Source organism: Bacillus rossius (genome assembly GCF_032445375.1).
Source record: "Bacillus rossius redtenbacheri isolate Brsri chromosome 4 unlocalized genomic scaffold, Brsri_v3 Brsri_v3_scf4_1, whole genome shotgun sequence".
NCBI lineage: Eukaryota > Metazoa > Arthropoda > Insecta > Phasmatodea > Bacillidae > Bacillus > Bacillus rossius.
In genome coordinates this window covers 16,584,394-16,612,237 of record NW_026962010.1, presented here as the reverse complement: position 1 = coordinate 16,612,237, position 27,844 = coordinate 16,584,394, and the positions used below count along the sequence as shown (strand labels likewise).

The 27,844-nt window shown below is 37.2% G+C and overlaps 1 protein-coding gene across 5 annotated transcripts; it reads left to right on the top strand.

The window, feature by feature from the left end:
* Positions 1-1,930: 1,930 nt before the first annotated feature.
* On the top strand, positions 1,931-27,754 carry LOC134541587 (ras-related protein Rab-4B). Of its 5 annotated transcripts, none has more exons than XM_063385114.1 (8): positions 1,931-2,052; positions 2,322-2,466; positions 2,968-2,982; positions 5,767-5,847; positions 7,850-7,964; positions 15,358-15,575; positions 16,359-16,454; positions 18,795-27,754. In XM_063385114.1, the coding sequence occupies exons 2-8, from the start codon at positions 2,451-2,453 to the stop codon at positions 18,905-18,907; spliced, it is 654 nt and encodes a 217-aa protein (XP_063241184.1). In that variant the 5' UTR covers positions 1,931-2,052; positions 2,322-2,450; the 3' UTR covers positions 18,908-27,754. The 5 variants fall into 5 exon arrangements, with proteins under 5 accessions (XP_063241184.1, XP_063241185.1, XP_063241188.1 ...); XM_063385115.1 differs by lacking the exon at positions 1,931-2,052 and adding an exon at positions 2,080-2,193; XM_063385118.1 differs by lacking the exon at positions 1,931-2,052 and having other exon boundaries at positions 2,081-2,466; positions 15,424-15,575.
* Positions 27,755-27,844: the final 90 nt, after the last annotated feature.

The window sequence follows — 27,844 nt, the reverse complement described above, 5'->3', positions numbered from 1 at the left end:
TTATTTAATAAGGTGTCATGTACTGTTTTTATGTATTATTTTCAGTAATTTTTGTAATTTTATTATTGTTATATGTCTTTCTAAAGTATTATTTTAATTGCTGGAACCGGGCGACGAAGCCGAGACCAACACCCGGAATCACTCCGAGCGCTGCACGTGTCGCGGAGGTGGGGGGTGGTCGGGCGGAGAGGCAGACGCACGGCAGGAGAGGGGAGTCGGAGTCTGGCGGCCGGGGAGGACAGACGTGTCTTGGGACGAGGGTCGCCGGGCAACGAGAGAGTAGTCATCTGGCGGCTGAGGAAGGTGGTCGCACAGCAAGACGAGTGCGGCAGCGAGACGTGAGCCAGAACTGGTGAGACTGGTTCCGGGCGATCGGGACTTTCACATTCACAGGCGTTACGCTATCGGTCGCCATTGTAACTAATTTAATTGTAAATAAGTATTTTCTTGGTTTTGTTGAGGCGGGACATTGCGCGCATCGGCGGACGCGTGCGTGCTGCAACGGGACGGACTTCACGTCGCTGGCGACGGCGTTCCAACTTAATTGGTTTCTCACTATCATAGGGAAGGGGCAGAGACCATTCATCATTCGCATAAAGAACCAGGGGGTGCAGTCCGCACTTGGCGCCTGCCCAACCCCAAACACGTGCAGCCGAGCCTCACTCCGCGGAGGGACGGGTGTTGTGCGGATTGCCCATGTACCTAGATTACGCGAAGGGCTCAATAAATACTTGTGGTCAAACTGTCGAAACGTCATTGTAGCTCTGATAGTGTTAATTTCCCCCGCCACGAGGCCTGAACCCTCCCTGAGAATACTACGCAACCCGCATCACGGGGGTGATATCCATGGCTACGACAGTAGCTCCAATCGGTTTGTACTAGACAGAGACCAGCCAGAACCTTTACTGACACAGTCTTCCTCTTCTTGACAGAGTTTCTGTACACCGTGTTTAACTGTTTGCTTCACATCGTCAGAACTGTAAAATTACTGCAGCCGATGTTTTGAGTGCACACTTCTTCACTTTGTCATCGAATGGAAATGGCTTTCCATATATACAGTCCAACCACAAGTTAAATTTTATTTTAAAGGTCCATTTGTTGCTATGTCATCAGCAAGCTGATTGATTATGTTCTGCCTGATATAGTCAAGAAAAGTACAAGTGTCCTTCGACTCACCGAACGTATTTAGATAATAGTAATCTTTCAGTATTCCACGAAATGCAGACTGAGCCAAGTAGAACCCATTAGCATTCACCTGTAATGCACCGAACACATTTTGGGTTAATTTCATGTCCAGACATCATAACAATCGGTTACTGCTTATCTGTTTTTTTTTTCTTGTACGCTCATGTGTCCAATCTAAAGTGAGGAGCCGAAATTTCTGCAGGTAGTTCAGCAGTAGGCACATGGACTTCACCTTTACATTTTTTTCACATGTCGTCGCAAACTGTCAATACGTGTAAACCAAACATGACACTCATTGCAGCGAAACTTTATTCGAGAAGGATTAATGTCTTCGCACAACATGGGAAAATGCGAACGACATATCACAGTAGCTACAAGGATACCACTGTGATGCTGACGAGCCTTTCAGACCCGATCCAGATACTGACATTGCTGCAGTTGTGCCAATTCTCGAAATACTCTTATGAACATCTATGCATCGCTGTCTAGCATGTACGTCACTCGCAATTGATCAATGACAGCAAAAAAAAAGTAGGATGAGATGACCTGATTTCTATAGAAATTTGCACAACTTCAATACCCTTATATTGTTGTCAAAATAGTTTCACCTTCAATCAAATAATTTTAGGCATTTATATTCTGAAAGACATCTACTTTTGTGTTAGATTTAATATATATATATATATATATCTTTAAGACATTTTCTTTGTTTATATGAGAGGTACCAACTCATTACCTAAATTCATTTGCTCCTAACTTAACAACTCCTATGAAGGAAAATAAACAGCGTTTAGAAGAAACCTTCTTTCATGAGAGGATGAATATCAAGAGCGTGATCTGAATGACGAGAACATTACAAACTGACGGGTAAAACGATCTAGTAGCACAATATTTCTCGCACATGGAACGCAAAAGTGCATATTAAATCTAAACACATTCAAAAAAGAATATGAATAAAACAAATGGTTTGATGTTGTCTTTGAAAATATTTTAACAAAGTTTGTGAAGGTTAAGAAAATGTCATTACTTTTTTATTAACTGTTTATTGTTTCTGCGTTTTGGCCTTTAATATAGCAACTAATAAAACTGCTGTTGGGAGAGTTCAGGAAATTTCAATGAGTTGTCTTGATTTGCAGGGCCATAAATCGTATTGGGCAAATTATGTCAAGATGTTTGTGAAAAGTAACGAGTATCTTTCGAGTGTCATTTGAATGGTGATAGTTGATTCGAATAATTACCTAATATTGATTTCAAATTCATAAAGGATGTCCGAATCGTATGGTGAGTAAAGCTTTTAATTGCTTTTACATGTAGGCAAATGATATGGACGTAATTTATGCTAGTTTTCACCGAACGCTGATTTTGTAATTTTTATTAATATTCTGTACAGTTTTATTATAAACAGAGTGGTGTTTCTTTTCTATCCGAGGTGCAAGAGAAGGTTTCTAGACTCGCCCTGTTTATTTCTTGTCTCACTCTCAAGTACCCCTGTTGTGTATGTACGTGTTTATGTAATTATAATTATGCTGTTCGTACAATATCAGAATTTTTATCGTCATATGTACAAGTATAGCATGAATAAAAAGTGCTGTAGCTATATCATAGCATTTAACAAGGGTACCTAAGATAAATCTGAGGTAATCAATTGAATATCATTAATTTTCACACAATCATCTTGGAGCGATTTCCTTTTCTGAATCTTATGTATCTTGGCTAGTGATTATAAGCTTGTCTATGTCATTGTTTCTAATAATTTTTGCATTTTTGTTTTTTTGTTGACAGATCAGCATGCAATTGGTAGGTATCAACAGTCTCAAGGGTTATGGTTTTCTTTTTTTTTTTCCTTCATTTAATTGTCAAACGACTGTGCTAATCAAGAATTATGTTTGGTGTTTAATTTTTATGTTTGTTGTGTGCAAGTGATTTTTTGTTAACAATTTATTCTGGGGATAATGATTTGTTAAAGGGTCAATTTTTATCCTGTGGCACACTATTGAATTTCTTACAATCTTTGGTGAATTTCAAAACGCTCCCTTTTCGGAATAAGTGACTTCTGTAATGCTGAAAACTATCAGTGGGAAACTTGGCAGATGTTGCAGTGAGTCAGTGAATTTTCTGTGGGATCTCTTTTCTCCACTATTGCATCTCACTGTTCCACCAATTGTCCTTCAATAGTGACCAATTCCAGGCTTCTTCCTTTCCTGTGTGGCTTTATGGTGAGGTGATTTGACTGCCAACAAATGCACTGCAGAGGTATCAGAGCCAGTAGTTAAATATTGCTATTGAGGGGCAGGCCTTGGTTGGCTTCATGCTGTATCAGCTGAGCGCAGTAAATATCTTCGCAACTTTTCCGAAAAGCTAAAATAAAATTACAAAATACCTTCTTCCAACACTATAGATGTTCCAGTATTTACCCTGAAAACAGTGTTAATAATGCATAAGAGTTCATGAGAAATCACACTTTCAACTTACATTACAATACCTGGGCATGAACGGTCCCGCTGCCATTTATTGATGCCCGCTGCCATTTATTGATTACCCATACAGGTTTCTGTGTTTATTTTGGTGAACTTTAGTCAACGGAGATATTGTTTTATAATAAACGTAGTTAATATGTTGGCATACTGCAGTCGTAGGGAAATATTAATGTTTATATTTTCTGTTGTTTGTCGAAATGTCATTGAATGAAGAATGTATTTATTTTTTTTTGGCATTTCTTTTACCTAAAATAATCTTTTGAATCATGTAGTAACAAACAATTCATATGTTACATTAGCGACATAAACAATACTTTAAAATATTGTGGACGGTTGGTTGGGTTAGTATAGCGACATTAAAAATACTGTGAAATCATGAGAATGGTTGGTTAGGTCAGGATAGTCACATCTTAAATTGGTAATTTCTAAACAACCGTAAGAAATATTTATGTCGCTATAATAACCCAACCAACCGTCCACAGTGTTTGAAAGTTTTTTTAATGTAGCTTACCTAATCGAACAATCATAATATTTTAATAAAGTTCATCAAAACAAATGCACAAACTGACACAGGTAAACAATTAATGGCGGCTGCAACAGCAATGTACAGGTATTGAAATGTGAAATAAAAACTGTGATTTCTCAGAAACTAGTAGAAATTTTGTAACGCTGTTTACAAGGTAAATACAGAAACGTCTCTAGTGTTGCAAAATGGTATTTTCGTAATTTTATTTTTACTTTGCGGAAAAGCTGTGACGTAAGATATTTATCGAGTAGCTTAGGGGCAGTGGTTGGGGTTTGGATGGAACTGTTTGTGGAACAGTGATTGTCAGTAACTACGTGTGTATTGTGTGTTGGTTTTTGTTTGTGTGTTCTTTTTTAAGAGTTTTTTATTTATAAGACATATAATCACGAGGTTACTGTTGGGGCCTGTTGTACTGGTTTAGTTGGTTAATCTTAGCAGTGTGCTCTGGCTAGCTCAATGATACTTGTCTTGTAGCAATGCATGTTTCAGCATTTATCAGCTTATGCATTAAGATTTGTGTGGAAGCACATATGCTTTTCTTTTGAAGTTGATCAGCTAAGCTTAGTATTCAGTAAATATTTTGAAGAAAAATAGTGATTGTTTGTAAATCATGTGTGCAAGTTTATCCCTTGATGTGATTGTGTATATCTGTATATTGATCCTGTGTACATGATGCTTGCTGTTTTCATTTTAATATGTCAAAAGATCCTGACCAAATAAAAACTCGAACATTATAATACAAACAAATCATGTCAAGTCTTATAGATTTTTTTTTTGTATTCAACTTATAATCGTTATTCATTGTTATATATCACAAGTTTTTGTAATGTCTAGGATCTTTCGTCATACTAAATTAAAACGGCAAGTATCATGTACCGAAGTTTCAATGTATGCAGGATCTTTCAATCAGGATCAAAGCTAAACTTGGGTACATGGTATGAAACGTGTATCAGAAAAAATTAGCATCCTTGAACATCTTTATTTTATTGTATCTAGGATCTTATTTCTTTAATTTTTACTTTTTTTGCTCGCAGATATTGGACAAATTTGTAATTTTTAGCACACAAATTCTTGTTCTTTTTAAAAAGGAACACAAATGTATACAATATTATATAAATAAATGTGGTAATGTTGAGGAAGCTACCAAATTTCAGAGAATCAGTGTGGCATATTTATTCGTATGTGATAAAATTAGGAAAGGCCACAATTTTGCCCTGTACAAAATTACAAAACTATCAAGTCAAAAATGTTAGTGATATTACAATATTTTAATATTAAATAACATGAATGAAAATAATATCTCAGCTAATTTAATGTGTTATTTAAAGGTTTTTATTTTAAATTTTAAGTATTTGCAAAATAATAGAAGTATAATAAGTACGCCTGGAACCAAAAGTAATCTATAAAATGATTAAAGACAGCTAGCAATTTGATCTCTTCTTTCACAGGTTTGCTCATGAGAGTGTTATTCATTTGCGGGCCGAACATTTGCGTGTGGCCAACCTTTACATTGCGAGGGTCACAGCTGGTTGGCTGCCTTTGGCATAGGTGCTGGTGATGACTGTGTTTCTGTTGCAGACTTCTTGTTCAAGTTCCTGGTGATCGGCAGTGCGGGCTCCGGCAAGTCCTGCCTCTTGCACCAGTTCATCGAGAGCAAGTGTGAGTGCCTGTCTGCTCGCAATGTGTCCCGTTGCAGTGCAGTATTCACACTGCTCATGAGTAGTGTCTGGTATTTGCTGTGAGAGAAATGTTTATAAAGCTATGACCCAAACTAAGATTCTTCAAGAAAAGTAGAGTACTTTTTTTGTCCCAGCACAAGTTCAGCAAAAAAAAATATTAATAAAATTTATTGTAATGTACTTATTTATATATAATTTTTTGCTTGGTCATGCAGGACAACAAGCTTATTAAAAAACACAAATGACTGAAGTGTAAAGACAGTTGATTTTAAATAAGAAAAAATTTTAATATGACAATTGATTTAAATAAGAAAAATTTTAATATGGCTAATGAACAAGTGGGTGAAAGACTTTAAAATACATGCTGTAATATTGCAAAATTAACAGATTTCCTTCTGAAACCCACCTTTGGTTCTCTGCTGCACATGTTTTTTTTTTGTTCCCCCCCCCCCCCCCCCCCCCCCCATGAGCTAGCTTGCCCTCACATTCCTTGAAGTAGGACCAGAAGCCTGTGAAGGTGAGATAGTTCGTTCCAGTCACAACGATAGAGAATAGAGCACAGGTTTCCTTGCTGTTCTTATGCCGGCCTCGATTGGTCTTCAAGTTCTTCTCTAGAAAATGTAACATGCTTTACGTTGATGTTCACCGACATTTTTTTCTCCGTTCAGGGTCATGTAAAATTAAAGAAGGGAATTTCTCAGCATTCTTAATTTCTTATTACAGTTTATAAATGCTAATAACATGTAGTTCTCCAACTAAATGGGATTAAGAGGGGGGAGGAGGTGGATTGTCAGTTTTTCAAAACGCTGTTCAATGGCATGGTCATTACAAACTTCCTTACTGTTTTCAAAGTCAAAAGCATATCTATGTGGGGATGTTTTGGAAGCAAAACAACTCGAAGGTAGCTGAAGGAGTGTCACAGTGCGTGAGTGCCTGAACAGCCGTGCTGTCCGGTGTCAGCGTGCCTGGTGGACGTGCTTTCATTCAGTTGCCGTTCTCGGATGCTCGGTCGCAGTCGAGTGATACTATCCCATTTGTTAACATGTGGATCTCAGGCTTAGGGAGTGAATTTTGTCTTTATCGAATAGGTATCTTTATATGGGGTACAGAACGGTAATTAACACATGCCAAAACTGTTGCAGCTCGTTAGTATGTGCATTTTTAAAACAGTCATTTGCTCTAATGCAATCCAGACTCTTCGTCTTCATGCATTATTTTCATAGGATATTCTCTTTCAGTGACAAAAATACAAATAATGTTGATCTTGAAGAGGCTCTTGCACTTGTTTAAACATTTTATTGTTATCAACCACAATTCAACTAATGAGTTATCGTGTCAAAGTCAACTAGCAAATTTAGGTACTGTAGCTAAATGATCAATGAATTCTAGCTTCGTTTCATTTTTAGACTTTGGATTTATATTTTAAAGTTTGCCTTCATATAAGTATTTCAAATTTGTTATACTCAAGGGCTGTTAAGAGAGTGGGCTGGGGGGGGGGGGGTTATAACCACTGAATTCTGGGCATGGCGGACAGGGGGGTGGGATTTTCAAGGTTTTTTAATGTGTGCGCTTACCCTGACAGTTGGACGAAAATATGACAAGTTACTGCTAATAATATTCATTGTAAACCATACAAATTGTGTGATACACACGCAAATCATATTTACAGTTATGGTCATGGTAACTTTGAGATTTTTTTTTTAAATTGTGGTTTTTTGAATAAGTTCTATAGAGGAGGCCCCCAGGCCCGTAGTTTCTCTCGATGGCCCTGATACACTTATCTGTGAGGGACGTACAATCAGATTACTAGTACAGTGAAGCCCTGGCCAGCAAACGTCACATCCAAACAATAAGTAAAATGAAAATGCAGAATACAGTGTTTAGATAATTGCATGTGTTTCCTGTTGGCAGTAATGATGCACATGGTAGAACTGACCGGGAAGGGAACAGGTGCGTGTGACGCGCTGGCGGGTGTGTTGCAGTCAAGGACGGCTCACAGCACACCATAGGCGTGGAGTTTGGCTCCAAGATAGTGAACGTGGGCGGCAGGTCCGTGAAGCTGCAGATCTGGGACACCGCCGGCCAGGAGAGGTTCAGGTGCGTTGCCTTGTCCTTGTCCTTTATTAGTACAACCGACTTAACCAAATTAGTGTTTGTTCAATACATATATTTATAAATTAAAAGCTTTTTTTTTTTCACTAAAGAAAAACCTCTATATTACAAAACTGAAGTGAAAAAGCATTTTTTTATTATTATTATTAAAATAAAAGGCATTCTTTGTAAAGTAGTGGAATGAAACAAGTTTAGTGATGATAGGATAAAAGTTCCTAATTTTTGAGTTAAACTTTTCAGACACTAATTTAGAATGATTTTTTTTTCTGAAGAAAATATTTGTGCTAAATTTAAATTATTGAATTTTATGTTCTGTGGTTGAAGATACACATGATGATCTCCATTACATAGTCTAAGTATAATTCCACATGGTTCCAAAACAATAATACCACACACTTTTCCTGCTCATACTGCAAAATACTTTTAAGGCTAGGAGTCCAATAAATGTTGCAAATCACTTTCACAGAAATTCAAAATGTCATTGACTAAGTTGTATTACGTCCATGCTACCACCAAGAAAGAATATTCCGTGGAACGACTAGAAGAGGCATAACTATGTCCAACCATGCAGCTCTCAGCCAAACGACACAATTTCTTGTACAAGGACATTTCACTACACAAAGTTTATTATACTCTCATCTAGGCATTTCTGTAAAGAAATATACAGTAGAACCCTGTTGTAATGTTTTTTAAAGGGGCAAAAGGTGGAACAAACACATAAGCAGAAAGTATCAATTTAGCACTCAGTGTGTGAACGTTTTACCAATGGACTCATAAAGCTATATAAACAATTTTAATGTTAAAACCACTGATGGGTGCCCTTGATTCTCAAATTTGCTTAAACAAGCCAACATTTTTTCTTCAACTTTGTTGTGCTTCCAACTTTTATGTTATTTATCTTTAATGACACAGACCACATTTCTGTAAAATTATCTCACAATTTATGGCAATGACATTTAGAGTGGAAATGCCCAAGTCCAATTTTTGTGCCTCTTAAACCTGTTTTTTGTTTTATTATTTCTAACTACGAATAAAATAAATTTAACAATGAGCAATATAAAACTTTTTTCTTGCCATCATGGAATAGTTGACAAACTAAAATATTGTATAACTATGTACGTACATCTGAAAACACATCAGAATGGCAAAAAACTGAAGGATTAATTTTTTCCCCAAGATGGGGGTGCCAACAGGCACTTAACTGTAACAGGTACCTTCAATGGCAAAATGCACTTTTGTAGCATTAAATACAATGCAATGGATTACTAATGCAATGAATTAATAATGTGACAAATCAACAAACATTATTTTGCTTGTCCTAATTAGCTATTCGCTTTCTTCATTGCATAATTATTTCCGATGATGCCCAAGTGTCCAACAAACGTTTATATCTGCCATCCTGCATTTCAACAGCAGCTCTGGAGAGAAAAGCCAGAAGCTTTGAGGGCTAGTTCACCTTGCACCACTAGGATGTGCTAGTGGCAGATCATGGCATACACACATTTAGTAAACAGCAGTGTCGGGAATTACTTTAACAGGCTAAATATTCTATTTAATAATAAAATGTTAAAATGTTTTTTTTGTTTTTTTTTTAATTCTTATTAGAACTGAAATATATCACCTATTTCAATAACATTATTTTTTTGGTAGTGCCTACATAGAAAAAAATGGTACTATACCCAAGCCCTATTATGTTAACAATGCAATACGTTAATTTTTAAATTTAATTATCGGTTGTTTAATCTCTAAATGTTATTCATCATTATTATTTAAATGTACTTCAAATCTTCAAATGTATTTAGATGCGTATTAGTACAGGAGTAGTGTCTTGATTAAAATGGTAGTCAGCGGTCACACTGACCTACCTATTTGGGAAACAAATTATTTTGATTAAAAAACTCTCTTGTGGAAAAAAAAGTTGCTGACTAGCACCGTTTTGATTAGCGCTCTGTTTTACTAGAACATATTGGGCCGTTACTTTGAGGGATAATCATTACAGTGTTTTTCTAGGTAGTCTGGATAAAAAAAATTTTGACATTGCTTTAATCATGGTTTTTGGATATCTGTGGGCCCCTGGCCAGTCATTACCCCAGATAATCGGGAGGCTTCCTATACATGTATGGTATAACAGTGATTGTAAACTAAAATGTACATAAGTTGTAAAGTAAACAGTATAACATGTTAAACTCACAGATGGAGTAAGTGTTGTATAGTTAGATTTTTATAAACTTTTTTTTTTAAATTGTATTTTCGTAAGCAAATGTTTTAGAAAGGAAATGCACCATTCGTTAAATCGTTATACACAGGAAGTAAATACATTCTTCTTATGGGGAAAATGTCAGGACTTTAAAAAATATGACGTTATAAGCAGAAAAACATTATAACAGGGTTCTGCTGGACACAGAAAGTGCCAAAATGTCTCTGTAATTAATAAATTGTCTAAAAAAAATTGGAGCCAGTGCGTCACACATCTGTCATAACTTTACAAAAACAATACCTAATGTTCTAGAAATGTCACAAACACACTATGAAATAGACACTTAAAATTAAAGATATATCAGTATTTAAAGGAAATAAAAACTTAAACATACCTTGCCACAAATAATAACCAAGTAAACTAACCGAAAGTAGTTAAAAATGTAATTGAACAACTTTTTTTTAAAATAAAAACTTTGAAGTAGGCCTACACAAAATTTCACATCATTAATCAGCTGATTGTTAAGAATTATAGAAATATCAAAAACTTATTTATTTTATTAGGGAGGGCAGGGATGTGCAAAGTTACATTACCCCTCCAAATTTTCAATTAAAGGAACATTACATATAAATATTAGAATCAAAAACAAAACTTAGAAACACTTGAAAAAAAAAAAAATTGCATTATCAAAAAAAAAATGTCTTCATTCTGAATGGTAAATATGATTTAAAAGCAACTGTACTATATTAAAAACAATCAATCTTTGAAAATTTAAAAAAATTGTAACAATCCAGATCTCAGTCTAGCTCACAATTGATATGGATTGCACATAAATAAAAACTCTTTAGAGAATTTGTTGGGTTCGAAAATAGTGTTCAAATTTTGTTAAAACTTTGCTCTAAATGATTCATGATGAAAATATAGTTTCTCGATAACAATTATTGATTTTAACTGTTTTTATTATCTTTGAGCCAAAATTCACACATTCACATTGGCCACCAGCTTCTAATCACAACGCTGTTCCAGATTGTACACAAAACATCTCAAAATGGTTCGTTGCTTAAGGAAAAAAAATACTGTATTTACCCGTGTATGGGTTGCATATTTTATGCCGATTTTTAGTTAAAAAAATTGTAGTGTGATTATCATGCGAATTTATAACTGTGGGTAAAAAAATTTTTATAATTGTGGTGTGTCTCGAGTATGTGTGTAAATAACTCTCCTGTGTTGGTTTTTAATAAGTATGTTACAAGTAAGTATAAATGAGCAGTGTGTGAGTGAGTGAGTGTGCTACGTCTGCCCGGTCGCCCAGCCACAGCTGGCACCGGCGAGTCATGTGACTGCTGGGCTGGCACTCTGCTGGAGGGGAACTGTACAAATAAACCAGCTAGTTTGTGAGTGTGTGTGGCCATGTAGCGGTGTTGATGGTTCTCTATCCCTCCCTCCCTTCTCCATACTTGTAAATGTCCATGAACTGGCACTATTTCCATGTATCTATTTCAACAGATTTTTAAGATGCAACTATGACCCAACATTATTGTTTTTTTTTTTTGCATGAGATTCCTCAGTTATCAACTGCAACATTCCATAACAAAACTACAGCCATCATTGGTGGCTGCTGTTTCTAAAGCAGCACCACCTGACAGACTTTTTTTATGTTCTTCAGCTCCCTTTTTTCTATTCCGGAAGAGGACTGATTTAAAAAATACAATAGCCGGGAAGGGATACACAACTGTCTTTTGTTATTAGAAAGGGTCATGAATCAGAAGAGGGGAGGCAGAGAAAAGTGGGCTGGCCTCACTCCCTTCTACACAGTAATAAAGAAGCACAGAAAGCAAGACAAAATAAGGATCCAGGGTTAACATTAGTGCTGTAGTTGTTACGCACCAATAAGCTGAGACATGGAACACTTGTACTCTACTGTAGACAGATATATGGTGCGACTCTTACTTGAGGGCAGCCCTTATGGAGAAGAAAACGTATTTTTATGACCCAAATAATAGCTGCGACCCGTAGACCCATACACACGGGCAACTCTTTTGCAGATAAATACAGTACTTTGAAATGGTACCAAAATGTCTGACGAAACAATGATTTATTACTGATATTAAAATCATGGTAACACACAAATTAATGGTAAAAGCTGAGGACTTCTTTGTAACAGTGACTAAAAACTAATTTCAATCTCTCGTGGGCCTACACCAGGGGTCGGCAGACCACAGCTCGCGAGCCGCATGCAGCTCTTGAACTCACTGCGCTGCCACAGAACAAAAAAAAAGTCTAACAAAATGAAAAGGCACAATCACAACGCACGTCCTCAGTCCGTGCTCGCACCCTGCCATCACACTGCCAGCCATCACACTCGCCCAGATGCTTTTCTATTATAATAAATAATTAATTAAATAATTTGGTTTTTCATGTTTTATCATTAGAGCTCTACTAATGACAACCATATCTTTTCTATGTATTTATGTGTTTTTTCCCTAAGTAGCCTTGATTTTTAAAACTTTATGTTGAATTTGTAAATCTAATATTTTGATTCTATCTAAAAAAAATTTATTGTCTCAAAAATCCATGTAGATACAAGCAAAATACATGTTGAGACACTCTACAAAATTTGAAATACTGAAATTGTTTGGATGTTAATTCTAACGAAAGACGTCCGAGACAACAAACAACTTCAAATGCTCGAGCTGTTAATCATGCAAGAAACATTCATGGAGCACAATTTACATGAATACAAATCTCACGACTCTAACAAACGGAAAAATATGAAAGAATTCACATCTGCAAGTTACAAAAGTAATACAGCCCAAGAATACGCGTGACTGTCGCAAATCCTCTTTGAGGGGCGTTCAGAAACACGAAGTGCGATCCCCATGAAGCAAAATACAAATAATAACAAGACTAACATTATTGGATACGTTTGCATCCTCCTTGAATACAATATCAATTCCTTCCCTGAGAATATGAATACCTGTGGCAATGATAATTGCCCCCAAATTTACTTTACTCTGCAGAGGTAAAAGTAGAAACAGCTTGTACGTGGCACAAGAGTACCTATCAAAAACTTTAACCATTTCCCTACAAAAATAATGCCAGCATCTATCAATTAGTATGAGAGATAATGAAAATAGTAATAAGTGAAATGCACAAAGTGAAAAAAATGAAATAGATAATAAGCTAGCTTACGTGACAGGACGGCGTGAAATGTCCTACCAAAGTAAGTTGAACAAACAAATAGGGTAAGAGAAATTAAGACCAAGAACTGGAAGTTTCAGTGAGCCCTAATGTAGGAGTAGAAACAACACATGACAGAACCACCTCTGCTGAGGCGCAAGGCCAAATTACAATTACAAATACCTGTACGTGCCACACCAATCGTTCAAGTAGCACATTTAAATAAGAAAATAATGTTTTGAGAGCTGAAGTGGCAAATCGCCTGATCCTGCAAATGAATGTTAACATTACGAGCTGACGAAAGACTGAAAGAAACTAAACTGGTGGTCAGGTGCTAGTACGTGAACAGAGAGGGAGCTCAACGCCCATGCATGAGGGGGAAAAGAGGGAAAGCCAAAACCCATAGGAGTGGAGGGACCAGACACTAAAGAGAGAGGATGAGCAGGGGAGGGGAAGGTTTACGTCTGCGCCACGCCATTTCTAAACGCCACACTGTAAACTAGTTCACATTCTAAACTATTCACCTTTTAAAATTACTTTTAAAATTTTCTTTACTTTTATTAGTATCAAAAGATCCTCAAGAGATCATTGTAGACCATTTATATAAAGTAAATTTAGGTACTCAAAATTGAACATACACTCATCTATGACAAACACATGTAACACAGTATCAATTCTTAATTCATACGAAGTCATTCAAAACTTTAAGTACCTTTGTAAAAAAATTTAACTCTATAAAATGCCCTATAGAATTCTTTATTAAAAGTGCAGTTTATTCAGAACAAAATTACAAAAACCTAAAAATCAAAACCTTAAATTAATTGGTAAGTATTCCATTGTTGAAATTTATTGGGTTGTGTATAAGGCACTATGGTGCATTTCCCAGTTACTCAAATTGAACTACCAAACAATCTATAAAAATACACATAAACCAAAAAATATAAAGTCATATTTTCATATCAGCAAGAAATAATCAGTGAGATTTTGGGCATACTGCCTTACGGGCTTAAACAGGTTGTCATTCGACTCGCCTAATGTAACGGTGTCTCGGTTGCACAGGTCGGTGATGCATAGCTAGCGCTGCTGGTGTCAGGGAGTCGTTGAATCTGCCGGGCTACTGGCTGCTGTGAAGGTGGGTCGGTTGCACAGGTGGGTGACGCGCAGCTACTACTGGGGGGCGGCTGGAGCACTGCTGGTGTATGACATCGCGAACAGGGAGTCGTTGAACTCGCCGGGCTACTGGCTGCTGTGACGGTTGGTCGGTTGCACAGGTCGGTGACGCGCAGCTACTACAGGGGGGGCGGCTGGAGCACTGCTGGTGTATGACATTGCGAACAGGGAGTCGTTGAACCCGCTGGGCTACCGGCTGTTGCGACGGTGGGTCGGTTGCACAGGTGGGTGACGCGCAGCTAATACCGGGGGGCGGCTGGAGCACTGCTGGTGTATGACATCGCGAACAGGGAGTCGTTGAACCTGCCGGGCTACTGGCTGCTGTGACGGTTGGTCGGTTGCACAGGTCGGTGACGCGCAGCTACTACCGGGGGGCGGCTGGAGCACTGCTGGTGTATGACATCCTGAACAGGGAGTCGTTGAACCTGCCGGGCTACTGGCTGCTGTGACGGTGGGTCGGTTGCACAGGTGGGTGACGCGCAGCTACTACCGGGGGGCGGCTGGAGCACTGCTGGTGTATGACATCGCGAACAGGGAGTCGTTGAACCTGCCAGGCTACTGGCTGCTGTGACGGTGGTTCGGTTGCACAGGTCGGTGAAGCGCAGCTACTACCGGGGGGCGGCTGGAGCATTGCTGGTGTATGACATCGCGAACAGGGAGTCGTTGAACCCGCTGGGCTACCGGCTGTTGCGACGGTGGGTCGGTTGCACAGGTGGGTGACGCGCAGCTACTACTGGGGGGCGGCTGGAGCACTGCTGGTGTATGACATCGCGAACAGGGAGTCGTTGAACCTGCCGGGCTACTGGCTGCTGTGACGGGGCGGTTGCACAGGTCGGTGACGCGCAGCTACTACCGGGGGGCGGCTGGAGCACTGCTGGTGTACGACATTGCGAACAGGGAGTCCTTCAATGCGCTGGGCAACTGGCTGTCAGACGCACGGACACTGGCCAGCCCCAACATCGTCATCCTGCTTGTGGGCAACAAGCGCGACTTGGACGCAGAGCGAGAGGTGACGTTCCTGGAGGCCAGCCGCTTCGCGCAGGAGAATGGTGAGTGAGGCTCGTGAGAGAGCTCTGTACTTGTCACAACTAATATTGTGTAGTTGAAGCATCCTTTAGGGTTTCTTTAACATATTACCAACTGATGGGCGGTTTCGGTAGGACCCTGACTTTACTCTGTATTTTTAGGCACTAAAATAATACATGGTAGCGACAGAATGGAAAGTATTTTGGAAACACGGATACCTGGAACTCATTCACTGGCTTTCTGCAATGCTGTTAGTGTTTCTGATAAAATATAGTTTGTACAAACCAGAAAGCTATAGAATATTGTGGCCTTAATTATATATAGAATAAAATTGTAATTTTTTGAAATTCTAATTTTTCATTAACAATAATTTACGAGAATCAAAATTATTTGGTCTAATGCACTAAAGCCAAACCAGGCATCTGAGTTTTAAGACTTTTAGCATATACTCTGAATTATAAGATTTATTATTTAGGTCTGGGCATATACTTAATAAAATTTTAACTAACCAACTTAATATTCAAAATAATTTTAATTTAACTTCACTTTGGAAACTTAAAGGCTTTTTTTTTTTCAGCTGTGTCCAAATAATTTATTGTACTTCACTATAATATGATTTAACTGGTTTGTCAATATAAAAGGATTAGTAAAACATAAAAGGTTTTTATGTACCTAGAGTTTTGTTTAAATTTAGTTACAAGATAAAGTGTTTAGTTGAGTGTTGCAGTGGAATTCATGTTCTTTATTGTTCAATGCATTAGTTGGAGCATCAAGTATATGCTCATGATGTGTCTGTATTCCCACAGAGCTAATGTTTCTGGAGACGAGCGCAAAGACGGGCGAGAATGTGGAAGAAGCCTTTTTGAAGTGCTCCAAAACCATCCTTGCCAAAATAGAAACCGGTAAGTTACTGCTATTGAGTTGTGGATTAAAGGAAGGAAACAGACAAGTAGTACCCTATTCACCCGCAGAAGGTCGCCCCTGTGTATGAATTACACCTTTAATTTTGGGCAAAAAAATTGAACATTTTCACCGCAAGGATCACCCTTGAATAGGGGTCTCGCCATATATCTGTCTTTACTGGAGGTCTTTTTGTTTCGTGTCTCAACTTATTGGCGCATAAGAAATACAGAACTTTTGTTGGCCCTCAGTTCTTCATCTGTTTATACACGGAATGATGTGAGGCAGCCACCTCTCTCCTCTCCTCTCCTCTCCTCTCCTCTCCTCTCCTCTCCTCTCCTCTCCTCTCCTCTCCTCTCCTCTCCTCTCCTCTCCTCTCCTCTCCTCTCCTCTCCTCTCCTCTCCTCTCCTCTCCTCTCCTCTCCTCTCCTCTCCTCTCCTCTCCTCTCCTCTCCTCTCCTCTCCTCTCCTCTCCTCTCCTCTCCTCTCCTCTCCTCTCCTCTCCTCTCCTCTCCTCTCCTCTCCTCTCCTCTCCTCTCCTCTCCTCCATATTTACGACCCTTTGTATTCCTGCACGACCTAGCAAAAAGACAAAGGAGTAGACTGCTATTTTTATACCTTCTTTCCCCCACCCCCTTTTACCATTTTCCGCAGAGAGGAGAGGTGGCAAGCTCCTCTTTGTCAGTTATTTTTTGTAAAAACTAGCACACTCACGTTACTGGCAGACTTGGGTGGGGCTGGAGGAATCTTAAAGTTGCACTTATAAACACCAGTTTTGTCACGAATTTTCAGTTGTAAGTGTGGAAAATGTCATTCAAAAGCAATAATGATTGGGCACAGTTATGTCAAAAACTTTTCAAGATTTTGCAGGGTGCTAGTTCATGTACATTTACAATGATGAGAGGCAGGGAGAACCGAAAACACTGCCAAATGGCCTCCTACACACACACTGTTGCTCTCTCTCTCTTTCTCTCTTTCTCTCTCTTTCTCTCTCTCTGGCTGGTTTATTTTTAGATTTTACCCTCCTCGTCTCGCTAGCACACACATCACTTGCTGACCCCGGCTGGGCGGCAGACACGGCACATGTATAATAAATACATATCTAATTACTGATCTCATGACGGATTTGTGATTTCAAACTTTAAAACAAACATTTTTACGCTCATGCTATTGATGATTGAAAAGAACTACCACAGGAAGCTACTGTCTACAGTGATAGAAGAAATCGATTACTTAATTCTTTGTGTCGCCACATGTTTGGACCACACCTCACCATAAACCTATTCGTGCATCAGGGCATTTCTTAGTATAAATCTTTATGTGTACGAGAGTGTGTAGATCTCACCACCAAAACTGCATTGTTTCATAGTGTATCTGTTTTCAAGTACCAGCTCTTGAATACTTTGTGTTTCAAATGATTTGAGTTTTTAAAAAAATATACCATTGCTTAGAAAGAGATCCAAGATAACCAGGGCATGTATGTACTTCAAATGGTGTTACTCTCATATAATCTTTGTTTAGTACCTGGACATTTTTTTTTTAAAAATGGAAATCTCACTCTTATAGATGCTACACATTTATTATTACAGTGGATTCTTACAACTGTGAGAACTTACAATGGCAGATAATTTTCTTATATGAGTTCTCGTAACAGTCAAATGATGAAATACTGTCCAAAGTTAGATTTACACACTTTTCAAAAAAGTTTAAATTTCACACCACATCTCACAAACAATTCAACATAGAAAAAATTCTTATAAAATGAATTGACCAAGTACAAAAAAGTTATGTAATAATTTTTTCGTTACTTCTAATTTAATTTTATTGTTAAATTTCCCCACATGCTGCTGTAGTGTGTTTCTCCACTCCAACTTCCAGACCTTCAGACCCTTAACTTACAAGTACTCTTAGCTGTGTGAGCACTTGTTGAAAAACTACATGCTCCGAGTCTAAACTGCATCACATTTAATTTTTGACAGCTTATGTTAACTGCCTCGTTAATCTCAGCAAGGGCATGACTGGTGAGACAAAACACTTTAAAAATGTGGAGGGAAAAGAGAGCGGCGAAGGGAAGAAGACAATGAGCAAGAGGAAGAGGGAAAGAGGGAGAGCAATAATAAAGTTTGTCGCAGGGTGTTTCCCACTTCCTTCCTCTCGTCTTTCCTGCGACCACTTGCGAAGGCAGCCTCGTCTCCGGCCCGGGTCCCTCCGTCCAGAGCTGGACAAACTGCAGTTTGCTGTTTTGAAAGAGGCATACTGATATAAGTGGCAGCTCTCATGAATACAGCGTACAGTTGTCTACACTGGTGCCGTGCTGGTATCGACATGTCGTGTGTCCGCAGGCGAGCTGGATCCGGAGAGGATCGGCTCGGGCATCCAGTACGGGGACACGAGCTCTCGCAGGCTGCATCGCGAGAGCAGTCGCCGGCAGCCGGACTGCATGTGCCGCATGTAGGGACGCACACCTCAGTTGTCGCAGGTTTCCTCGAACGCTCACCGGGTATTCATTACACTGCATCATGTACAATATATGTTTTCCTCTGACAAGCAGTGGATAGGACTGCGTATTGTTTTTAGACTTTCTAGCGAATGTGGTAGCATGTTGTTAGTTGTTACTGGTGTGTTTCTCGAGACAGTATTTTTTAATTTGTGTTAAAATAAAACTATGTATTTCATCACATTGACAGCTTCTCCATAAATTGTTTCATAATGTTGAGTTTTCAAAAATTCTTCTCAGCTTGTAACTATCTATCTATCTTGTGAGATAATTGAACATGGGAAATGAAATGGATGCTTATGGTAATATAACGTAATCAACTATGTTTGTGATGACACACACACCATTTTTATATATATATATATATATACAGTGATACTTTAATGTACCTATGTAATTTTTCTTTTAAACTACCTGATGATAACATTATGCAATTTAGTTCAAATTTTAGATTCTGTAATCTATAATATACCACCAATTTTACTAGAAAACATCTTCAAGTAATTTTTTTTTTAAGCTAACAGCTTAATGCTTTTTATTTTTTACTGCTATTTCTTAAAAATTATAGTAATGAAAAAATCATTGTTTTGTTAAAATTTCACTTAATTTTATTGGAGATAATACTAAGATGAACTGTTTGAATTATATTATTACTGCATTTCCTTTTAAGTTTGAATTCACTCCAGCATTTGCAATTGTTATTGCATCAGCAATTTATCTACAATTGTGTGGCAGTTGGTTTGGGTTTACATAGTACAGTCAAACCTCTATCTATCGAACTCGCATGTATCGATTGTCCGTGTTTATCGTATACTTTCTACGGTCCCGGCAAAATTGCCATACAACTAAGGTTAAAAAAGTCCGCTTGTACCGATGTTCGAATTACCGTTTTGTCCGCATTGATCGTACAAAATATGTGGTCCCGTCACTATAAATTATAATAGATGATTGTTTAACCATAAAGATTTTGCAGAAATAACCATTTCTTAGAAAGAAACCGTCATAAAAACAGTAACGATAGTATACAGTAGTAAAAATCACCTTAAATCTGCAGCCAAGTAATGGAGCACGTAAATATGAAAAGACAAATGAACAACAGCTTACGAAGAAATATGGATGATGTACCATAACTACAGTACAAACCCAATTGTTATCCTAAGATAATTACCATAAAAAGAACTAAAGATTCTTTGTCGATACCATAATTACTACAGAAGCACGATAGCTACCACATTTGCACTACAGTTACCGTAACAACCGAGATGTATATTTACCGTGATGGTAATGTATTTATTTATGACTTATTAAAATTAAAGAACATTATTGAAAAAAAAGGATGTTAAATTTTTTATGTACGTTTGGCACATGTTGCGAAGAAATAATGCGATCTGAAAGAATGCAGTACTACTACGAAAAGTGAAAAGGGTACTCGTGGATTTTTAGGTTATGGCAGTATCTCTCGTTTTTCAGTAATTTCGGCCGAAAATTAACAAACGTATCGGAAGTCGACAGAAATGCCAATTCAACTAAATATTGGTAAAATCGGCTTCTTCAGTACAGCTCTACATTTGATGACATGAGTAAACTTATTTCAGACTTCAGGATATTGAAAAAGTCTTTAATTTCCATGTAGATTTATTGTGCGTATGTTTTTTTTTTTTGCAAGTGTAAATTGAATTAAGTAAAATACTTCCATTTTTATTTATTTTTCAACTGATTTAACTTTAATGACAAGTAACTGATATATTTCTGACACTAATTTTGGGTTGAAATATAATTTTTTAAAAATTCTTAGAGTGAAGTCCACATCTATTGAATGTCCGCATCTACTGAATTTTTTTGTTGGTCCCCTGAAAAACGATAGATAGAGGTTTGACTGTATGTTTTAAAACACCTCTGATAGCAAAAATTCAGTAATATAGAAGAAAATTGTATGAAATTATATTTTTTATTTGGAAACTGAAAGTATTTATGAGGCAGCCTGACATTATTGGGCTTCAGTCGTCATCCTCATCCTCATCAACTGCATTTAGCCTGCAGCCGGGTCAGCAAAGTAAACTGACCCCATCTTCCTCTGTCACTTCTCCATTCCTCCTCCTTCAGTCTGTTCCATTCTTGTCCTCTCTCCTGCACTCCTTTAGCTATATGCTCTTCCCACCTCCTCCGTGGTCTTCCTTGGGGTCTTCTGCCTGTGTACTTCAAATTCTTCATTTTCCTAGACAGCCTCTCTTTTCCCATTCTCGTAACTGCCAACATACTTCATTCCTACTGCTCTGATCTCCCCAGCATCTCTCTTGTCCACAGTCCAAGTGTCTGCTCCGTACGTGACTGTGGGCACTTGTACAACACTTGCTTGCATTTTAATGGCACCTCCCTCCCTCCTTCCCTCCCTCTCACGTACCTGTAGAACCTATCTTCTTGTTTCTCGCTTTACAATTTCCTCGTTTTTGCCTCTTCCCTTTGATACACTTGATGGTTTCCACACTTTTCAACTCAACACTATCTGATCGATTTAAGTGATGGTTTTAATCTGGACTTCAGTAGTGTATAACTATTCTGACAGTATATGCTCAGAAAGATGTAAATATTTTACAGTTAGTACTGCAGCACACACAAGACAGGTTACCATGTTGCAGCAAGCAACAGTGAACAAATGCCATTGTTTCATAAAATGAACTTCTAGTGTGTGACCAATAGAAAGTTAGTCAGACAAAAATTTAAATATTGAATATTGTCCTGACATTTTATAAACTGCAGATAATTTGTTGTATGTATATGGTGGGACAGTATATGAATGATCCTGGTTGAAAAAAAGAATGGCATGAAAATGCAGTAGCTCTACATGGTGGATAAAGCCAAGCACTTAAGGATGTAATCTGGGGGAACACCGTGTCGTGGTTGCATGCGTATCTGGTACCCAGCAGAAGGACTGAGCGTGGATGGTCAGTGTTTAGCAGTGGTGTCGTGTGGTTTGGGCGGGGATCGCGTCCCAGAAGCGGTGGGCCGGTGTTTGACAGTTATTGCCTCTGCTGTTCTGAGGCAGTGGAAGAACTTGGGACAGGAGTGGGGGCGTCTCTGCCCCCACAGTTTCAAGTGAACCGCGCTTGCAGGAGACCCAGTAACCTCGCTGGTGCGGACTGTGGACTATCTCCCAGCCATGTTCTACGCTTGCTTGAACAACCTAACATATCTTGTATCTTCTTGTTGATGCTATCCTATCACCTCCTATCTTAATCCTCACCGCTCATTTATCGATTCATCTCTAGGGACAGGATTATATGGTTTTATTTTTAGGCTCATTTCATTTTTAAAAACAGGGGATTATTGTGTTATTTTTATTTTTTATGAATACTTTTTATTAATAACTATGCCATATTATTGAACAAATATGACAATAAATAAATAAATGATTTTTCTAATATATATTACACTTTTGCAGTCTAATAATTTTTAATAAGCATGTTATAAATAGGCAACTATTTGTGCATTTCGAAAAATGTACCAATGCCATGATGTAAAATTAATATCAGTTCCTAGATAAAACAGAAGTAAAAATGTTTCCAAACTTTTTAGTGCATACATTTTGGTACAAATTCCCTGCTAAATAAATTACATTTATTGAATTTACTGTAGTAAAAGATTAGGGTTTTGTGATTGGAGTTAATTTTTAGTTATAAATGTTATATGGCTTATTGACATGCGTTGCAGTGTTACGTATTTCGATTTTATTGCAATTCACCATATAATCATGTCCCTACTCATGTTGTGTCTACGTGTTAGCCTCATGTTAGGCTATGAGATTGTTTGGTATATCAGTTATTCCCACAGTGGTTAAACCTGTTTTTTTTATTATTATTATTTAGCATGAACTCAATTTTTTATCATAACTTGTGAAAAATCTGTCATGCCAAAAATATCTTAATTTCTTGACCTTTGTGTTACTAGTTTCCACTGGCCAAAGAAATCTGTCCCCACCCCAAATGCTGGTAACGTGTGTGTGGTCTTCATTAACAGTCAACTCTGCTGTTGAGTTCTTGCTTGCATCTCCACAAGCTATGCCATTACAGTATTGGTTTCACTTGCTGAATGTCATATTGTTGAACTTTTAGTCAGGGTAATGTTAGTAAACTTTTCCAGTACAGCATGGTTGTGATAACTTAAAATTTGTGTGTCTGGAATTGGTTTTTGTGGGGATGTGGGGAGGCAATTGTTTTAACCCTCAACCTAATTTTTGAGGCTGTATTGTTGGATAAGTTTCTCAAATTTGGACATGGCCTTAATTGGAATATTGTTTATGTGATGGTATCATTAACATTTGAAAAATATATTGCAATGATCAATATATGTATTGCATGTGCGAGAACACATTCTGATCTTACTTGAACTGTCCCTATAATGTAAATATAATGAGGTGAAAACTATGTACCTAAATAATTTAAATAAGTATGTACTTTATTCTTTATTTGTGTTTTTTGACAAGCATAGTTATTTAAGGTTGTAGTTTTGTGAGCAGAGTTGTTCCGATGCCAACTCGAATGTGTGAGATGAAAGTTTTTTTAGTTCTCATAAGAACTGAAGAAATAGGAGTCACTTAACATTTTTCCACTAGCACTAATGTCAAGGGCAAGAGAAGAGGTTAGATAACTTGAAGGAGAAATACCTAGTATAAAAGTACTAAAGGTGTCTATTGGTGTTGACTTTGGTGTCTGAACAACTCTTTTTGCGGTCTTGTACATTTGTTGGTACATATATTTCTTCAATCTGCTGGAATAAAAAATCAACATTTAGGTCTTCTGTACATATTTTAATATATTATGGAAATATATGATGGTTACTAATGATTACATACGAGGGTTATTTTTTTTTCAACCTCCTATCGGCTGTAATAAAAAAAAACGGGAATGAATTGGGAAATTATTTTAATGTCAAAAGAAACGTACATCTTTACTTTATTTTTCCACATAATACCGTGCAGATTGAGGCATTTGTCGTACCGATGCACCAGCTTTCCAATACCCTCTGCATAAAATGATGCCTCCTGCCTATTCAGCCACGTTTTAACAGTGCCCTGCAGTGTGATTACAGTTTCATTTCTCCATGGCATGCCCATTATTCGATACCCTAATCGCTCGTACACGAATCGACACGTCTCGTAGTGTTTACCCCCTTCCACCAACCATGTGGAGCAGCCAACTCACACCTCAGTTGTGTTTGATCACCCTCCTTACAGTCCGGATTTGGCACCGAGTGACTATCACCTTTTCCCCACGTTGAAAAAGTGGCTTGGAGGACGACGCTTCAACACCAATGATGAACTGCAGAGCACTGTTATAACGTGGCTGAATAGGCAGGAGGCATCATTTTATGCAGGGGGTATTGGAAAGCTGGTGCATCGGTACGACAAATGCCTCAATCTGCACGTTGATTATGTGGAAAAATAGAGTAAAGATGTACGTTTCTTTTGACATTAAAATAATTTCCCAATTCATTCCCGTTTTTTTATTACAGCCGATCGGAGGTTGAAAAAAAAATAACCCTCGTATATGTATTTGGGTGGTGCCTTGTGGCATAGGATCTAGCAGTTATGGCAAGGCAGTGAGTGATCTTGCACTTAAAAGCATTACATTTTAAGCCCTGCCTCATGGTTGTGACATCACACATTGTGTGCAGCATTTATTTTTCAAGTTTCATTTTAATTCTTGTAATTGATTTGGGTTTCATTATTTGTGAGTTTGTAATGTACTGCAGTGTTGTTAACTATGTGTTTTTTTAAGCAAGATCGGTTTGTGATCAGTTGTTCTTTTTTTTATATCAAATTTGTGTCAACTAGAATAGATAAAGGTATTTATTTTATTAATTCATAAATCTATGTGAACCCCTTAATTATGCCAATTTTTTTTTATTTTCTCCTATATTATACTTTATTCTTTATTTTCCTGACGTTCTGTTTGTATTTATTCCCGGATAAATTCCCCCCTTTTTATGCTTTCCATCATTTTGTAGCATTTTGTCTGGTCTCTGAATTGGTTTCATTGTGCATACATTTTCATTGAACATAGTAGACTTGTACGATTATTAGTTGGGTGTTTTTTTTTATTATTATTAAGTTCAAATATAACAAATTTAAAATATTTATGAATACTAATATTGATTTTATGTATATATGGGGAAAATTTCTTCTTTTAATGTATTTTATGATAGTTTTAAAGTTATATTTTAATAAATAATTGTACATACCTGGTTTTTCATATAAATGGTTATAAATATTTTTAAAATGTTACACAAATTGTATTTGCGTTGTTTTCAACTTATCAAATAATTTCTTGATTACAGTATTTTCCCCAGCTTGATATCAGATCTGCTTTGCACATTTTGAAGTAAGCTCTGTGTAGTTACATCGGACCCATTATCATTGCAACTAGGATGTACATGTTTTTTATTGTACACCAATGTCTCTATCCTCAGTGGACGACTTGAAGTGGGGCGGAACCAAGCAGTTCAAGTAACGCCACTGTCAACTGTGGGACACAAAATGTAAAAAACAACCAGCCACTGATAATGGAATAAGCTATGTTGAAAGAGTTTTCATGGACAAAATCATTTTAATATGAATTTATTTGAAGGTGGTGTAAGGATCTCACTTTTTCTAGGACTTGGGAAGCAAAAGGCTTAAAAAACGTAAAGTTTTTATGTTTCTGCGTATTATATTGATGTGTGGATAGTGACGTGGTAAGAATGTGTTTGTGAAAGCCTATTGCTATCCATAGCTAAGAAAACAAAAAGGCTGGATTTATTAATTTTCGTGGAGAGGAAAAAACTGATGGTTTTGAAATCCCACAAGCATACAATGCGTTAAAGCAGGGCACATAGTATTGATTTACGTTCTGTTTGAAAATGTTTCAGTGTTTGTGTTGATTATGTGGGAATTGTTGGCTTATTACTAAACAAAATACTTAACTGCAAAATAAATAAATCTCTATTACCTAAATATTTCAGAAAACCAGTATGCCTTCTACAATGAAGTTATCTCTGATAACTCAAAAATGTTACCTGCTATAATTTTGTTTACTGAGAAGCACATGTTATTACAAAATTTAGATTTTTTTACCACTTTTCCATTGCAGGAACTTGCATTATTTGATAAGGTAATTCAAGAGAGTCACTGCCTTTCTATGGAAAAACCTACAAAGGAAACTGTCTTTGTTTAATAAATAGTTCTCGGACACGAGAACTTTTTTTTAATGTTAAGAGTACTCACATTTGATCTGTAACAAATTTTTTTGCATGAGATGATTTAGTTTCCTAGGCGTGAATGTAAAAGTACTGGGAATGGAATTCTTCTTTAAGAATTTAACGTAGTAATTAACTTTCCTGTACTCTGCAGTGACGAAGTGTTTAGAGCACACATGCACGTGCGCTGAGAATTGTACTTGAGCGATCATCCCTGCAAAATTATAATTTTTCTTAGTTAAAATGTTCTTTTTTAAGGTGTGAAATGCTGTTTAAGGTGTAAAACATGAACTCTTTCAATGAGGGATGAAATAAAAATTGTATCATTATTTAAACGCTCAGAACATAAAAAAAAACATTAAATGCTTCCTTGCGGCCACATGAAGCATTAGGCAGCGACTGCTTCCTTTGTTGCCCACATTTCCACCCTTTTCCTCATGTGTCACGTAAACACGATGTCAAAGGGTGAGTACCTCAAGTCGTCCATTTTGATAGTTGCGGGAGGTGAAATGCTACAGACAAACAAATGAATGTTCATTATTTCATAGTGTGCACATTTTAAATTGAATTGAATATAAATAATAAAGTATTCAATATGATATTTTAAATTTTGGAATGTTTGCACAGGTATACGTTTTAGTTACAATGTGCACTGGTTACTCAGTTGGAGAAAACCGGATATGTAGTCGTTCTGGGATGGGCTAGACATGATGGTGGTGATGTTGAGAATATGTGGACCAACCTCTTGTATGGTCGTGTTGTACGTGGTGGAAATGTTCAGCAACCAGGAAAGAACACTCCATTCTTCCTTTCACACTAACAACACTGGAAGCAATGCCACTAAAATCATGCAGCAATATAACTGATCACACTTGGATCACAACATAGGGTCATCTAGCGCTCTGACACTGTGTGTGTGCTGTTTGGTCGCAAGCCAGAGAATAATTAAATATACCTATTATAACAAAACAAGGGGGGGGGGGGGGGGGGCTTGCTAATTACACACTAATCTGTCAGTCACATCTTATAATTAACAATAGTAAAAATGACTTGAAAATTTTACTGAAATTCTGACACATCACACAATTAAACAAATTCTGTTTTACAGACAAAAATATATTCAATTCAAAATTTTGTTATGCACTAAAAATGTAACATTGTATCAACTTTATTGTGTTAAGGTACTTTGTTCTGTCTATAATCTCTGTGTTAAGGTACTTTGTTCTGTCTATAATCTCCACCCCATAGGTCAAGACTAGAGTTTTATTTAAAATATTTGTGGATACTTGCATTATAGGGTATTACATTGGTTTTAAAGTTGAATGTGCAAGCATATGTGTAAGTTATTCTACTAGCTTTCTACTTGGCTGAAAATATTGTACATAGCATTATTCATTACAAGTTTGTGATAACATTAGTGTGATAACATCATCTTGTGTCGTCAGTGCTAAATTGTCACAGAACAAAGTTCATGTCGCAGATTGTTGAAATCATACTAGCACAAATGACTTGCTTTAATGTACATAATCTTGTAACATATACTATATTGCAATAAATTAAAATACTTGCATGAAATAGTCAAGAAGTATTATGTTGAATAATGATTTATTGTGTTAACTTATGTGTTGTATCACCACTGTGAAACCTCGCTTTAAAATCATTTTG